This window comes from Microcaecilia unicolor, chromosome 7, assembly GCF_901765095.1.
Source record: "Microcaecilia unicolor chromosome 7, aMicUni1.1, whole genome shotgun sequence".
Taxonomy (NCBI): Eukaryota; Metazoa; Chordata; class Amphibia; order Gymnophiona; family Siphonopidae; genus Microcaecilia; species Microcaecilia unicolor.
The window spans coordinates 171320470-171337336 of record NC_044037.1 but is presented as its reverse complement, the minus strand read 5'-3'; the positions used below and the strand labels follow the sequence as shown (position 1 = coordinate 171337336).

Here is a 16867-nt window from a genome sequence, read left to right as displayed (position 1 = left end):
GCCCCTCGCTAGTCCTGCCCAGAACACACTCATACCACACCCTCTTGCCATATGGATACACCTGGCTTTATAAAATGGGGATATGGACTTCTAAATGCCGGTTTTCAGATGTCCAAAACATGAATACAGCTTCTAAACTAACCACCCAAGTTATTTACACCCATATGCTCTCTGACCTAAGTAGTCTCAAATGAATATCTTTTAAAAATGCTCGTTAATCTAATAAAAGTACGTCTTCTACCAAACTACTGTAAACTTCTAGTTCTGTTATTTGTAATGAAATAAGAAATGTTAATATTTCCTATTTCATTTTGTTTTTGGAACAAAATAAAAGAAAAAAAGAATGAAATATTTTTCATTTCATTTAGGTGGTTGTTTACTAAAGCTTAGCTCGAATTATCTGCAGCAGGGCCCAGCAGATAACTCAAGCTAAGCTTTAGTAAACAGGGGGGTTAATTTGTTTGCATCACCATTTTAAATGTGAGATAATATTCTGAAAGACAGATTAACAAGTTGTATTATGGCATTCCTTGTCTGATAATGAAGCTGTGCCATGTTCTGGAACTTAGCCTACTATTCGAGGTGCTGTGCTCCTTATGAGTCTTAACAAGATAGCTGATTTGAGCTTACAAAACAAGCAAAGCATAATGGATGCTACCTATATAGTTGCAAGACGGGCGCACTTCGTAATTGCGGTTACATAAAGGTGCTGGACCCATATCAGGTTACATTGCCCAGCAGAATGTCAAACCTCAATTGGTGATGGTAAGTGCTGCCCCCACAAAATGGCCATGCAGCAAGTTGCTTCACGGCCATATCTTGAAAAAAACAAAGACCTGCCTTTTACCTGCTGCGGTAAAGGTTGGCCTCAGCGCGCATCAGAAACACACACTAATGCCAGCATAGGCCCCCTTTTGCCACAGCTTTGTAAAAGGACCCCTTAGTTTGTTAATAGAGTGAAGAATATTCTTTATGTATTAATGTGCCATGCTTTTCAATATCCCCTGGAGGAATGAATTTAAATAAAAATTATGACTCAGAATTAATTTGCTATTATTCTGTTCTCATATTTCTTGCTCATTTCTACCTCCCTCACCTCCATTTTTATGTTCCTCTTCTGACTCGGTCCAGCCAAATTGTATTTGAACAGGGGCCACAAACCACAGCTCCCTGCAGAATCTAGCAAACAGGGATCCCACATGTGGTCAGCATTCAGCAATGGCTGATATTCTCTCCCTCCTCACTTTGAACACTGCCAGCTGGCTTAGGAAGCAAATCCAGGTCCTCCAAATGGCAATGTGCAGCACTTGTCACAGAGCTAGTTCTATTTCTATTAGTTTTGTGTTAACCTTCTCATTTTGCTTTGACCTGATGAAGGGAGCATAGCTCTCAACGGCTTGTCAGAAAGATATTAAGCCTAATAAAAATAACTCTCAGCTTCTTTGTTAATCTTTACTTCTACACACCCAAGTGGAATAACAGAACAATCATACTATTCTATTGTCATATTTTTTAACATTATTCCTCACTTCACTCCAGTTGTAGTACATACATATAATCCACACCTGTCAAACTTTCGATATTTGCCTCTTATGCTTCCAAACTCTTTCTCACCCTAAGGTCAGCTACTAAAGTTTTCTGGTTTGCCTTCCTGATTCTGCCCTCTGTGTACTCCAGGTTCTTTACAATTGTGAACTGCAGTTTTAATCAGCATCCCTACTATCTTCATTCCCCATCTCCTCTCATTAATATGTATTGGTCTTCAATTAAATTCCAGCTCCAATTCAAGATCATTTATTTATGACATTTTTAACCCGAACAAGCTCAAGTTCAATGTAGCTTACAGTCAAGAAAAACATCAAACTTTCTGCTCTGTTATTTGCCTAATTTTACTTTTTTCTAGTCTTCTCTCTGTATCTTTGCTCCTCTCAAATAAATCTTTTTCTGTGTGCTTTGTTTCAGGCAGGTTTCTTGTACTTTGGGCCTTCTCTATCTCATCTATAGAACAAATGCCCTCCTTGTACTTTGGGCCTTCTCTATCTCATCTATAGAACAAAGGCCCTCCTTACCAACATCCAGGAATTTTCTATTTTGATTGAATACTAGCTTCTAAGGGGTAAAATTATCAACATGGGCTACCATTAAGATGGATTATTTTACCAAACGTCATGCAGTTTTAACACAGGGTCCCATTACATGCAATGAGACACTGTGCCAAAATAGCACAACTTGTGGTAAAATAACCTGTCTTAATGGTAATTCGTGTTGTTACCTCCTCCTCCCCCCATGTCTATTCTAGATTAAAATAAGGGTTAGCTTCCTAACTTGCAGAGACAGGCCAAATTGGTTTCTTTGAAAAGCTACTCGGGCCAGGTGCCTAAATGTATGCTCCTGGTCTCACTGATTTTCAGTGCAAAGCACCCAAATTAGATTCTAATATCTAGGAAAATGAATGGCAAGTTTAAAGTTAAAGAGCACAACTTGACTCAGAAGCAATTGATTTGGGGCTACAGCTTCAATAACGTCTGTTTTGGAAGAAAAGCTATCCCAAATCTGATACTTAATCTCACTCCCAAATACTCCAGATCCTGAGATGGAACTAGATTGCTCTTGCAGTGGTTGGCTATCCAATCTAAACTCTGCAGGAGAAGGATCTCGTCTGTCACATCTTTGCCCTCCTTCTGTGTACTGAACGATAATCTCTCTCTTCCACAGGAATTTTCCCTTCTTCCAGCTGCTCCACCACAGAGCCAGTTCTAGTGCCCCGAGAACCATCCTGGTCTAAGAGATTCACTGAGATAACAGAATAGGAGTCCCAATCGTCTAGCACTCTCAAGCACCTTTGTTTCAGCACCGAGGACCCAAGTGCTCCTCCAGGAAGTAAGGGGAAATCTCTGGTGCTTCATCTTTTAAAACAAGAGCTTTATGAAGAAGCAAAGAAACTCTAGAGCAAATGGCACCACTGATCCTCAGAGGCTCCAAAATATCTGCAGAGACCTCCACAGCCTCGAAAGACCTTCCTTGATGTCCTAAATCCACATTCAGAGAGCCCACTCCCTGACTCTGGGATGCCTCAGAGAAGGAGTAAGATAACATGGCTGACCTTCCCATGGTTTCAGTTTTCAAACCACAATTCTGAATGGCACGTAACAACTCATCTCCATTTTGCCACAAAATAGATTATTTTTTTGTTCCTCACAAGGCTCTCCTCGTGAGCCAGAACAGTAAAGGACCCACTGGGACATGAAGCACATTCACCTACAGCACTCTAGCAGCACCCACAGTGGGAGTAGTGCTGGGCCACTCTGTAGGAGCTAACATAGGCCTTAGAATCCAAGAGTCTTCTCAAGTGTGTCAGCCACAACTAAAGTCTAGCCCAGTAATGCAGCCTACCATGGAATCAAAAGCAGCTCTCACAGAAACATAGTTGTACCAAAGCTCACTTGAGGTTGACCAACTGAGGGAAACCTTTTCCCCCAAGTGCACAGAGAACCCCCTCCCTGAGACTACTTACTATTAAAAGCTGAAAACTGACACTCGACAGGAGGAAAAGAATCCTTCTCACGTTTAAAAATGTACTTGTTTTCAAATTTGCAATGAAAGAGAGGCGAGGCTGGGGAAGGGGGAGGGGGGTGGGAGAGAGAGACAGTCCTCTGAAACGTCTCTTCAGCTCCAATCAAAGTTTTTCTCTCTTTTTTTTTTAATAGGAGCAGAAGCCACTAAGGAGGAGATTCTATATACGGCACCTAAAAAAAAATCAAGCGTATAATTGGTCTATAGATTTAGGCGCCAATTATAGAATACTAGTAAATAAGGCCCGTTTCTGACACAAATGAAACGGGCACAAGATTGATCTCGGAGTGTGTATGTTTGTGAGAGTGTGTGTGGGAGTGACTGTGTGAGAGAGAGCGAGTGAATGTGCGAGTGTGTGTGTGTGACAGAGTGAGTCTGGGTGCGAGTGTGTCTGTGAGAGAGTATGTGTGTGAGGATGACAGTGTGTTTGTTTGAATGAGTATGTGAGACAGTGAGTGTGAGAGTGTGTTTCACACAGATGCACTGTGTGTGTGTGTGAGACAGAGTGTGAGAGAGTATGTGTGCGATACACAGACTCTCTGTGAGACCGAGTGTGTGTGTGACTGTGTGACACATAGAGAGTGAATGTGATACAGTGTGAGACATAGTGTGAGAGTGTGTGTGTGACAGAGATACCTGTCCCCTCAGGACCCCCTCCCCCCTCTCAGGTCTCAGGACCCCCCTCCCCCTCTGCGTTCCCCTCCCCTCCCTTGTGGTCTCAGGACCCCCTGCCTCTCCCCCCCCCCCCCTGCGTGGTTGGCAGCACCATGCATGCGTGTGTGTGAGAGATTGAGTCTGGGTGCGAGTGTGTCTGTGAGAGTGAATGTGTGTGATTGTTATCTCTCCCCTGCCCCCCCTCCATCCACCCAGCTATTCTCCTGTCTCCCCTGCGCCCCCCTCCAGCTACCCAGTGATTCTCCTCTATCCCCTGCCCCTCCTTTTGCCATCCATCGATTCTCCTCTCCCCTGCAGAGTGAATGTGTAGAAAGAGTGTTGTTGGCTTCTGAAAGTGGCAAGCCTGTCTGAGTCCTGCGCTTTATATCTAACTGGCAGCAGCAGCAGCAGTCTAGAAAATAGGGCATACAGAAGAGGTCTGTTGTCAAGAAAAGCCTCAAGTAACTCCCATTTCTCTGTACACCAGTTTTACGATTTCCACTCGCAAGGGCTATTTAATGCTAGTTCTCCGGGGAAGGTAGAGAATAAGCAGAGAGAGGCAGAGATGCAAGTCCCTGGTGTTGCTTTAAATGTAAAGGGAGGGAGGGAGCGGTTGACCTTCCCTGCACTGATTTTCTCTGACACTGCAACAGAGAGGAAGGGGGTTCAGTGCTCTGAGATCCTCAGCCATGCTCTGGCGAGACAGCGGGGGGAGGGGAGCAGGCCGGGCAACAGAGTCAGCAGCAGAGTAGCAGACTGGAGCTTGCTGGCTATGTTTGAGTGAGTCCAATTTCCACTCAAAAGGTCAGTTTAATGCTAGTTCTCCGGCGGAGGGAGAGAATAAGCAGAGAGAGGCAGAGTTACAAGCCCCTGGTGTTGTTTTAAATGTAAGGGGAGGGAGAGAAGAAGGGGAGGAAGCGGTTGAGTCTCTCTGCACTCACTTTGTCCGGCAATGCAACAGAGAGGAAGGGTGTTCTGTGCTTTCAGATCCTCAGCCATGCCCTGACGATACAGCGGGGGGAGGGGAGGAACCCGGGCAGCAGAGTCAGCAGGAGTGGAGCAGTTCGGAGCTGATGTTGTTTTTGTTGGTCCGGTACTGCAGCTTCGGGCAGAGATGGGAGCGGCACGGCAGGTCTGTTGGGTGGATGTGTGGGCGGGACTGGAGGGAAAGTTGCTGGGCGGAGGGAGAGGGAGTGTAGGGGGGACTGTCGTCTCTGGAGGCACTCCTAGGGGGTTTGTTGATGTGGCAGGAGGAGGGGCTTGTGTGATGCTGCGAGGGGGGTATTTGGGGTAGGGGGTTGTGTGAGGGGGCGAAGGGGGGGTAGGGGCTTGGGTTTGGGGTGTTTCGTTTGGGGGGGCAGTGAGAGTTGCTTTGTAGGCTGGGGGAGGAGTAGGGAAACTTTACTCCTGCCCCTCTAGTGTGGATGTGATTCGTGAAACCGGATATCTACACCACCATGCAAAACGGAAGTGAGGCTTCATTAGAACGTTGGTGGTGCCTTTTATATATATAGTTAGTTGATAGTTCATTGCCGATATCTGCGTGCATCCATTTATGCCAATGAAAACATGGTGTAAATAGCAACGTGTAGATTTAGGCACACTGGGCCACATTCTATAACTAGGTGCCTAAATTTTGGAACCATGAAAACGCCCATTTCCCCGCCTATAACCACACCCCTTTTTGCCTCCACACATTAGTTCAGCACACATCATTACAGAATATGCTTAGCAAGTTGTGCGCCTAAATTCTAATCAGTGCTCATTATTGCTTAAGTGCTGTTATCAGTGCTCATTAGCTTAAGCCAATTAAGTTACATGCGGTGTTTTAGAATCCGCCCCGATTTTGGCACTTAAATCTAAGCACACATCTGGGGGTAAAGGGGCACCCTCAAATTTGCCCACAAGCTTTCCTCCAGAACCAGTTCAGGAGCTGCCCAGTCTGCCCATCACTATCTGCTGTAGATAGAGAACTACTGAAGACCTAAGGCTGCATGGTGCCCTCACAGGGCAAAGCACAAAAACCAGCTTATTTTCGAAGGAGATCGCTAGCCATCTTACTACACAAATCGGGAGATGGCCAGCGATCTACAGAAGCCAGCCAAATCGGTATAATTGAAAGCCGATTTTGGCCAGCGCCAACTGCTTTCCTTCGCAGAGCCGGCCAAACTTCAAGGGGGCATTTCGGTAGGGTAGCGAAGGTGGGACGGGGGCGTGCTTTGAGATGGCTGGCTTCGCAAAAAATGGAAAAAAGAAAGCCGGCCTTGACGAGTATTTCACCGGCTTTACTTGGTCCTTTTTTTTTTCAGGACCAAGCTTCAAAAAGGTACCCAACTGAACAAATGACCACTGGAGGGAATCGGGGATGACCTCCCCTTCCTCCCCCAGTGGTCACCAACCCACTCCCACCCCCCAAAAATTTTAAAAAATATATTTTTTTGCCAGCCTGAAATGTCATACCTAGCTCCCTGACAGCAGTATGCAGGTCCCTGGAGCAGTATTTAGTGGGTGCAGTGCACTTCAGGCAGGTGGACCCAGGCCCATCCCCCTCCTACCTGTTACACTTGTGGTGGTAAATATTAAGCCCTCCAAAACCCCCCAAAACTCACATGTAGGTGCCCCCTTCACTCCTAAGGGCTATGGTAATGGTGTACAATTGTGGGGAGTGCGTTTTGGGGGAGCTCAGCACCCAAGGTAAGGGAGGTATGCATCTGGGAGCAATTTTTTAAGTCCAATGCAGTGCCCCCTAGGGTGCCTGGTTGGTGTCCTGGTATGTGACGGGGACCAGTGCACTACAAATGCTGGCCCCTCCCACGACCAAATGCCTTGGATTTGGCCGGGTTTGAGATCGCCGGCCTCGGTTTCCATTATCAGCGAAAACCGATGCCGGCCATCTCAAACCCAGCCATCTCTGACATTTGGCCGGCCCCAACCGTATTATCGAAACAAAAGATGGCCGGCCATCTTTTTCGATAATACGGTTCGGGACCGCTGTTTGCCGGCGCCGTTCGATTATGCCCCTCCACGTCTTTAGCCTCCCTTTCCATCTGCTTGTTGACAGACATAACCCGCAGGTTCAGCATTGATCTGGTAAAGAAAGACACTTAAAAATTTTAAACTGTATGAAACAGATTTGTTTGAGAGTGGGATTAACAGGTGGGTAGGTATTATGAGTTGCTTTGGGTGTTGCAGGAAACTGGTATATAAATGTGATGAAATAAATAATGTACAAGTGAAATTTGGTTTTACATTGTTCTTCATTTATTTTTTTGAAGTTTAATCTGTATAATAAATATGTATATTAATTTGTTTACCTGTTTAGGGCATTGTTTGATATGAAAACTGAATATAAATTTTATGTTTTAACTTTTTATTGATGACATTGCCACACATAATTCACTGTACATTTTCTTAATACACATCAGTTCAGTCTTATTAAAGCTACCAGTGAGTCGTTTAACTACAACAGTTATCAATCTTTTCATGTTTTTAATAACCCCTCCTCCCCCCCCCAATACAATGTTCCAACATTTCAACAGTTTAACATCTGCTTCTCAGCAGCAACCGACTTCAACCAGTCTTTAATACATCAACTTCTTCCGTTACTTCTTTACATCTTCTCCTTCTCTGTTCCTTCCTCCCTCCCCTCCTCCCCCCTTTTCCCCTTATTGCCGTGTTCTGATATTACTATCACTATGTATTCGTCTGTCCACTACAACAAATTAAGTACCAAGCTCTTCGCCCTCTACGACAGTGTATCTATGTATACTCCCCAGGTCTTAAGAAATTTGTTTTTCTTTTTAAGCGATCTATTAACTTCCTTCACCTCCCACATCATCAGTTGATGAACAAGATTTCACCAGTGCCAATATTCCGGCCCAGTATCAGCCGTCCAATATTTCAATATACATTTCTTTGTTAGTAAATTAAGTTTATGAAACAGCATGGTTTCTTCCAGCGTTGTCCCTCTAAATGACTCAGGTTTATCTAGCAGTAGTTGCACTGCTGTTCCTGTTACATCTCACCCCAATAAGTTCGACATATAATTAGTGGTTTTCCACCAAAATTGCCTAATTATCCTGCACCCCCAAAAAGCATGATAGAATGTATTATCTGTTCTTCCGCAGCGTTTGCATGTCGGTGATGCCACCCCCCCCCCCCCAAGTTTTGCTAACTGCGTTTGGGCCATATATGCACGGTGTATCACCCTATACGCACATTCCCTGTATTGTGCTCCACTGATCAGTTTGGGGATCCCCTTCAAGTGCTGAGTAATGTAAACTGAATATAAATTTTAATAAATAAAAGATTTATCATTGCTCTACATATGTTTTAGTAGGTATAACATCCTTCATAACCTTGATCTGATTTAATTATTTTTGGCCAATCAATGATAAAAGATACCATAAAGTACTTAGAGGTCCTTTTACAAAGGCACAGTAGGCTCTACGCGCGTGCACCAAAATGAGACTACAACCAGGCTAGTGTACACCCTGACGGTAATTTCAGATTTGGCATACGCCCATACCGTCAGAACAAATTAATTTTTAATTTCCTACTGCGCAAGGTGTTTCCGGCATTAATCGGCAGTTGGCGAGTGCTGACCGGTCACCACGTGTGAGACCTTACCGCTAGATCAGTGGGTAGCATTAAGGGCTCAGGCTGTAAATAGGCGCACACAGGTTTCAATTTTACCGCAGGCCCTTTTCCTTTTTCCCCAGACGTGGTAACATCTGGCCAGGTGTGCGCCAAAAAACACGTGCCCATACTACCACAGGCTGCTCTTTGCCCCGGCTTAGTAAAAGGAGCCCTTAATAATCTAAGGGTTATTTAAATAATATAAAGGCAGAAGGCCTACACTGCAGTTGTATGTGCTGAGCAAGACAGTTTAAACTTAGATAAGATTTAAAGAAATCACCAAATCCATAAGAGATAAGAAACCTGTGCTAAAGATGTGGGAAACTACTATTCCATTATTAATGAAAAAAAACACCAACAGCAGTGTAACAAAAATAGATTGTATGGATTTTTGTGTCATTCTTGAGCAGACAGAGAAGTTTTTGATAGCTTACCCGTCCTTACTGTCTCATTGTGACTCTAATTAACTCAAGGCAGGATGTCATTTTTCGCCAGTATCCCAGGCAGGCATCAGAGTGATACAAATGAACAGAGTTCATAGAAAATGTTTAAAGCCATAGTATGGCCTAGAACAATATGTACAACTTTTGTTGCCAAAATACAGAAATAAAACATTTTAGAACATTAGAGCGATAAGACCCAAATACAGTAAGGAAGCATCTTCTTTATCTTGTCTGTCTCTCTTGACTAAATTGTATGCTCCAAGGAGCATGGGCTGTCTCTTCGGTGTTATCTGTGCAGGACTACAAAAATGATAGTAAAAATAAAATCAACATATTTTGAAAAATATAACTAGTACTTCTGCAATGCCAGCTATGTGAAATAAGCTTCTTTTGTAGTCGGAGAGGTTTATTTCATTTCCTAAATTTTAAAGTATATAATATTACACACATAAGATAACAACCCCTAGGCTGCAAGTTGAGGGCAGGGAATTGGGTCTCTGGCTGAGCATTTTTGGGACTACACTGTTATGATCCTGTTGTGACTTGGGCAGTGAGCTCTACACACCATGCTCAGTCGGGGCACAAGAGTCGCGCCGCGCTCGGTCAGGCAGCCGGACAACCCCTAGCTTCACCTGGGAAGCGGCCACCGTTCCACAGGTGTTGAGCCCCCAGGTACAGGTGGCCACCAGGACTTCGGGAACTGGACAGGGTTGGGCCGCCCAGACCAGGCTAGAAGGCGGGTGAAAACTCACAAGGAGAGCCGATACAGTCCAGGGATCAGGGCAGGCAGCAAGCAACAAGTACCAGGTTCAGTCCAAGGGTCAAGGCAGGCAGCAATGCAAGAAGTACCAGGTTCAGTCCAAGGGTCAAGGCAGGCAGCAAAGCAAGAAGTATCAGGTCCAGTCCAAGGGTCAGGTAACGATAGGCAAGTCAAGCAATGGAGCACACGAGATGAGCACCAAACCTCTATAAGCATAGAAGCCGAAGCAAGGTATGCAAGGAACTGCCGGCCTTAAGCAGTCCTCGCATCAGCAGTAACCACGGACAGCTGCTGCGAATGCTCCAGATTGGTGCCTGCAAGGGAAAGGGTGGATCCTCAAGAAAGGCGCCCAATCCCGTGCAACCAGGCCATGCAAGCTACCCGCACCGGAAACTGGTGTGGCTTCTGGAACGCCGCCAGACCGCATGGCCGGCCTGGCTGGCCAACGCACGATGGCCGTCCAAACAATCAGCTGGACCAATGCCCACGGCCGGAGCAACATAGCCGGCCATCGGAACTGGACCATAGAAGACTGCCGTCGACAGTCCGCATGGCCGGATATTGCCGGCAGGACGAGACTCGACGGCGAATCGGCTGCGCAGACCGTGACTCAGGTGAGGGACGTAACATACACCTCCCAAAGTACTCTTTTTTAAAGTTACATCAACTTTTTCCCTCTCTTGGATCACAGCTTCTCTGAAATATGATTTCCAGTAACCCCCTTTCCACTGACTCATTACCTAGGTGCAAAGTCCATGGGCACACTGCGCTTAGGGCTTTGTTTTTAGTAAGGCATGTTAGCGTTTTTAATATGCCTACAATTAGCGCAAGCTAACCATGTAGGCGCTTACAGGCATATTGTAGGCACGTACACAGTTAATGCACATTAAAAGACGTTAACGTGCCATAACATGGCTTAGTAAGCAGGGCCCTTAAATTTCAAAAGGGAAAGTGCACGCCTACTATCCCTTTGAAAACTGTCTACAGGGACCTTACAATTGTTTCTTTGTGTGTGCGAAACCTTGCTGAAAAATAAAGGATGTTGATCTGAAAGTTCAATCTATGCACATAGGGGTCCTTTTACGAAGGTGTGCTAACATTTAGCGTGTGCTAATGATTAACACACATTAAATGATAAAGACGCCCATAACAATATAATGGGCATCTTATCATGTAGTGAATCTTAGTAAAAGGATCCCATAATATTCCAACCCTGACCCAAACGCTGAGAAAGAGGTTTTCAAGGACAGTTACAAAGATGTTAGTTATATTGAAAAATAAATGTTTTTTTATTATTCTACATTGTTTTGTCTGATTTGTAATTGTAACTCCCTTGATATTATGGATTGTGAGGCAAGATAACAAGTATTGGTAAATAAAAAAAAAATACACAGCTGGGAATACTTCCTTGGCGTCAAGCTGAGAGCATATAAGACCAAGGCAATTTTAGACAGCTAATTTACCTGGGTATTCTGCTTTGGATTGCTCTCAAATAAGATATCACTCCATACACAGATCAATTACTGCGTCAGTAGTACATGCTTGCCAAGATTAGTACTTTCCAAATGAGACAGAAACAGCTTGTGCATGGTCTGATTCAACTGACATTTATAATGGTTAAGATTCTTACAGCATTCTCCTCAGTTGGCTGAAATGCTACTGCCTTCATTTATAGCAGGAATTATTCCATTTATGCATCCATGATATACTATGTTATCTGAATAAAAATTATATTCTTCCTCTTGAGAGACTCAGAAAATTGGAAGTAGCAAGATTCTTTTGTTCTCCTTACTAATATTTCCAGAACCCTACCAGGTGTACACCTCTTCCCCCACCCATTGAACTTATAAATCCAGTCAAAACACATAGCCAAAACAACTAAATCTGTGGGAATCATTTAACTTGTCCAGAAACATACTTAAGGCGAGAAGGGTAAGATCTGGAAGACAGAAAGTAGGGATTTTAAAGCAACCTCAAAAAGGTGGTTTTTAAAACGTTACTTCAATACAGCCAAAAACAGATGCACCACATATTATTCCCCCCCCCCCCCCAAGATTGATACCAACTAGTCACTCCACTTACTGTCCAAAAAACGTTTGAATCTGCTCCTGACAGTGCTCCAGATACCCCCCTTCGTATAGGGTAGAGTTGGAAACCAGCAGCAGCTGCCTCTTTACCCCCATGTTCGTGACCTCCTCTCTCAAAACCCCAGAATCAAACTGAGCACGTGAGTACGGCTAGGCACCGAGCACTAGAGATAAATCACTTCAGCCTTTCCTGAAGAAGTGGCAGAAGTGCTGAGATTTGCAGATTTGACAACGCGCAGAGGACCAAAGTTCCTCTTCACGATGCTACCAAACTACGGACCTGCCACTGTACTTTACAGCTGCTGCTCTTGGGAAGAGGAGGAGTAAAGGAATCAGAGTGCCGGAACAGATAAAGTCTCAGATGAGATCTGAGCTCATAGTAGGTGCCAGCCAGCTCTGGGCAGTGAGCAACCCGATCCTAATGTTCAGCAAATCAAGTGCCTTCATTTTGATCAAGGGAGAAGTAAAGTGTTTTGTGTTCAGCACCCCAATCATTTTGACAAGTTGATGCCACAGAGCTGGGAAGAATAGATACACCCTAAAATTATACACTATGTATCTAACATGCTGGCTTAGGAGAACGATTCAAGCTAGTATAAACTACTACTTAACATTTCTAGAGCGCTAAGGGTTACGCAGCGCTGTACAATTTAACAAAGAGAGACAGTCCCTGCTCAAAGAGCTTACAATCTAATAGACAAGTGAACGGTCTATAAACACGCAATTAACCCAGGGAAGGAGAAAACAGTTTAGTCTCTTAGATATAAGTAAGGGGCATGAGGCATACGGGTCAAAGCGGGCTTGTTTTCCTATTTAGCAAAGAGAATGTTCTTTTTTTTTTTCACGACCAAAAATATAACTAATCTTCATTGTCTCTCTTCTTCAGTTAGTCTTTCTGCGACACAATTCAATATCAAATTAGGAAAACTAGTAGAGAACACAAGGTGGAAAGGCTCAGTTCAAAATGCCGGCGGGAAAACAAGAACCCCTCTTTTTCTTAACGCAGCCGCGAGAAACTCCTTCCCTGCCACGCTTTCAAAGCGCTGCTCGGCCTGTATCCACGGGTGCCGCGCAGGATCAAATCGCGTAACCCGCTCCAGGATAGCCACCCACGCGGGAGAGTTCGGTTTTCTACGGCTATGGCCTGTGACTGGCACATAGCGTCAGCGCGTGCCCACGCTTATTGGGTTGTAACATGGACTCACGCCTCCGCTAGCAGGCTGACCAATCGCTGTCTGAGTGGTTGATCGCCAGAGGACGTGGAGCCCTGGTCTCTACGGCTGGTTGCGAGTCGACGCTGGCTGGGCAGTGTGCGAGCAGACTGACACACGGACGCCGAGGGGCGAGTGCGCTGTGTCTGTTCATGCTTCCCCAGTATGCGATTGCAGAAGTGACACTTTCCCCGCAGAAAAGCGGATAAAAATAGGTGGAGATCAGGGTGGAAACATGTTGGACTTCGTAATTTTCGCCATCACTTTCTTCTTGTTGCTGATCGGAGCCGTGTTGTACCTGTATCCGGTGAGTGAGTGCCGGGAGCTAACTCCTCAAAATAACAGGGGGTGCAAAAGGCAACCCACGTTATATAACTCACTGTTAACCCAGTGAAAAAGTTGCTTGATGTTGATGCAGAGAGCCACTGCAAGCAGGGTTGCCAGGTGGAAAATTTTTTTCCCACCCAATCCCGCACAAGAAACAGCCCAAAACCCGCCCAAACACAAACCCCGCCCCTGACACCCCCACCCCCGCGTCATCACCCCCGCCGTCATCAACCCCTCCGTCACCGGCCCCGCCTCCCACGTCATCGGCCCTGCCCAAAACGTCACTAACCCCGCCCCCCGCGGCCGAAAAAAACCCCGCCCTGAAGCCCAAAAACCAGCCCAAAAAACCGCAACCCGCCGCGGGCAAAAATTTCCCGCGGCGGGTCGCGGAAAACCGCCCACCTGGCAACACTGACTGCAAGAGTATGAGCCACCCCTAGGGGAAACCTCAGCCTTGCGCCCCAGGGTTGCCAGGTGGAAATTTTTTTTCCAGCCCAATCCAGCCCAAAAAACAGCCCAAAACCCGCCCAAACACAAACCCCGCCCCTGACACCCCCACCCCCGCGTCATCACCCCCGCCCCCGCCGTCATCAACCCTGCCGTCACCGGCCCCGCCTCCCACGTCATCGGCCCCGCCCCCGCCGTCACCGGCCCCGCCTCCCACGTCATCGGCCCCGCCTCCCACGTCACTAGCCCCGCCCAAAACGTCACTAACCCCGCCCAAAAAACGTCACTAGCCCCGCCCCCCGCGGCCGAAAAAAACCGCCCTGAAGCCCAAAAACCGCAACCAAAAAACCGCAACCCGCCGCGGGCAAAAACCGCCCACCTGGCAACACTGTTGCGCCCCCTCAATTAACTTTAAACTCCTAGAAGAACACTCCCACCCCCACACACCTCCCATATTCAGAGAAGCCAAGTTACCCAGTTCCAGGCTAAAGACTGTGACCAGTCCTAGTTTTGAACTTACATCCTAAAGCAGTGGGATTCATAGTGCCTGATCCTGCCCATTGAAATCCGTGCTGCAAGCCACATAATGCAAAAGGATGGGTGGTCAAAAAGCCAGGGCTGTCCGAAAATCTTCAACCTAACTGTATCCATTGGCATTTCTGCAGATTTTGATAATTAAACTTGATCATCCCAACACCCAGGCTCCCAGAAGAATCCTATAAAAACATATATTTGGACATCATACTTTTAAACAATCTTTATTGTTTTCTTTGACAGCAGCTGCCCCTTGATTCAGAGCTGCCAAGTTACCCTGTTCTAAGATGAAGGTTTTAGGACTGCCCTAGATTTCAGGCAGCGTTATGCTGATGCATAATGGGGCCTGCATCATGGATTTCAATGGGTGGGATCAAGGACAAATACCACACAACTTTTAGGATATATATTTAAAAACCAGAACTGGGTAACTTGGCAGCTTTGTTGATGCCCCCAGACACCAGACAACTTAATTTGCCTAATGGTTGGGCTGGCCCTGAATTGAGGAGTTCTTAAGCCATCCCAGAGCTGGCAGCTGTCTGACACCAGAGAGGAAGAGAAGGGGAAGAAGGAGGGAGTGGGGTTATGTTTTATAGAGAAGTAGTGAGGAGGGGAGTTGCAGGGAAACAGAGGGGATGGGATAAAGTATAAGGAGTTAAGGAGGCATACAGATAGATGAGAGTATGGTATAGGAAGCAACATGGTGAGAAGGATTGGAGGCTCTTCAGTCTACTCTGGCTCTCATTCTTATTACTATTTTAGGGAGAATTCTACACACACACCATTAAAATTATGTTACTTTAAAATAATAAAAAAGATTTGAACTAAAAAAAACTGTGCAAAAACTTTGAACATTCTCTGTCTTAAGCACAGGTGACACTCATCCCCATAACTCTCAACCTCTCCGCCATCAGACACCCATAGCTCTCTTTCTCACACTTCCCCCTAGCACACATGCCCCCATAACTCTCTTTCTAAAAGTTCTCTTCCTCCCAGTACACATCTCCACAGCTCTCTTTATGAAATTACTCTTCCCCTACACACATATCGATAGTTCTCTCTCAGATCTCTTCCCCCCACCCAATATTCATTGTTCTCTTAAACACCCACCACTACCACCTGTTACTCCACCATAGCTCTCTCCAGGGCTTGTGTTAAACATGCTGGGGTCCAGGACAGAAATTTGGAAAGGGACCCCAAAGCTTACCAGTAGACTATGTTCTTGAGCTTCAGTCAGGCTTGGGTCCCCCTGTAGCATAGGGATCCAGAGCAACTGCTCTGTTTGGCCCCTCCCCTAATGTGGACCCTGGCTTGCTCTCTCAATTGCCAACCCCTCCCCCTCTGGGCACACTGTAGCTCTCTGTCCATCACCACCATCCTCATACCCCCCCCCCCCACCACCATAGCTCTCCCTTAATGACCTCCCCCAAAACACCCACTCTGTGATATACACCCCCCCCCCCCCCCTTTATCTGAATCCCTCTTGAACATCTCCCTAGTTTTTTTCTTTCCTGCTCACCTGCACATGCTTTCCAAGCTCTCTCTCCTTCCACCCTGCCCCTCTGGGCACATTCATATATACCCATCTCTCTCCCCTCCTGCTGCACACAAACTTCTGTGGGTGCACATGGCCTATTTTACTTCTGCCTGATGCTGATAATCACAAGTGGAGGAGAAGGAGAGCAGCTGCGCATCAAGGCACATACTACTCTGCTGTTTTGGCACTGTGTCAGATCTGAACGCTGTGGGGCACTGTAGAGTCCTATGGTTCAAATTCTGCAATCAGCACCAGCCAGCAAAGGAAGAGGATACAGCCCGATTCACCACAGTTCTCCAACTCTGCTTATGATGCTCAGCACCAGGCTAGGGTGGGGGGTGTACATGTGATTAAGGGGTGCCAAGGGGTTGGAGAGGATGAAAAAGTTGAGCAGGAGGCAAGCTGGGGGATTGCCACAGAGGAGAATATATGTGCCTGTTTGGGGGGGGGGGGGGGGGGAGAGGAGAGCAAATAGTTGGAGAGTAACGGTGTGAGTTGCATGTGTATTCACAATGACTTCCCTGAGGCGTAATATTCCATCCCTTGAGTATTTTGTAGGGTAAGGAAAGCAAAACCTCCTTTTTGTAAATCAAAAACAGTAGCATATCCTGTCCAAAATAAAACCATGTGGCCAGCCCCAGGAGGAAGCAGTGGGA

General features: G+C 46.1%; 2 protein-coding genes across 3 annotated transcripts in view; one reads left to right on the top strand and one right to left on the bottom strand.

Annotated features, from left to right (window-relative positions):
* The window catches only part of LOC115474553 (alpha-aspartyl dipeptidase-like), a 94761-nt gene extending 82105 nt beyond the window's left edge, over positions 1-12656 (bottom strand). The window contains exon 1 of one of the 2 annotated variants that reach the window (XM_030210063.1): positions 12151-12656. In XM_030210063.1, coding sequence (XP_030065923.1) covers positions 12151-12251 — 101 coding nt within the window. In that variant the 5' untranslated portion in view covers positions 12252-12656. The remainder of the gene's footprint in view (positions 1-12150) is intronic. The other variant, XM_030210062.1, reaches the window with a different exon arrangement.
* A 740-nt stretch (positions 12657-13396) lies between these two features.
* Positions 13397-16867, top strand: part of LOC115474674 (cytochrome P450 20A1) — a 90646-nt gene continuing 87175 nt past the window's right edge. Inside the window, exons 1-2 of the mRNA XM_030210272.1 lie at positions 13397-13438; positions 13469-13673. Coding sequence (XP_030066132.1) covers positions 13602-13673 — 72 coding nt within the window. The 5' untranslated portion in view covers positions 13397-13438; positions 13469-13601. The remainder of the gene's footprint in view (positions 13439-13468; positions 13674-16867) is intronic.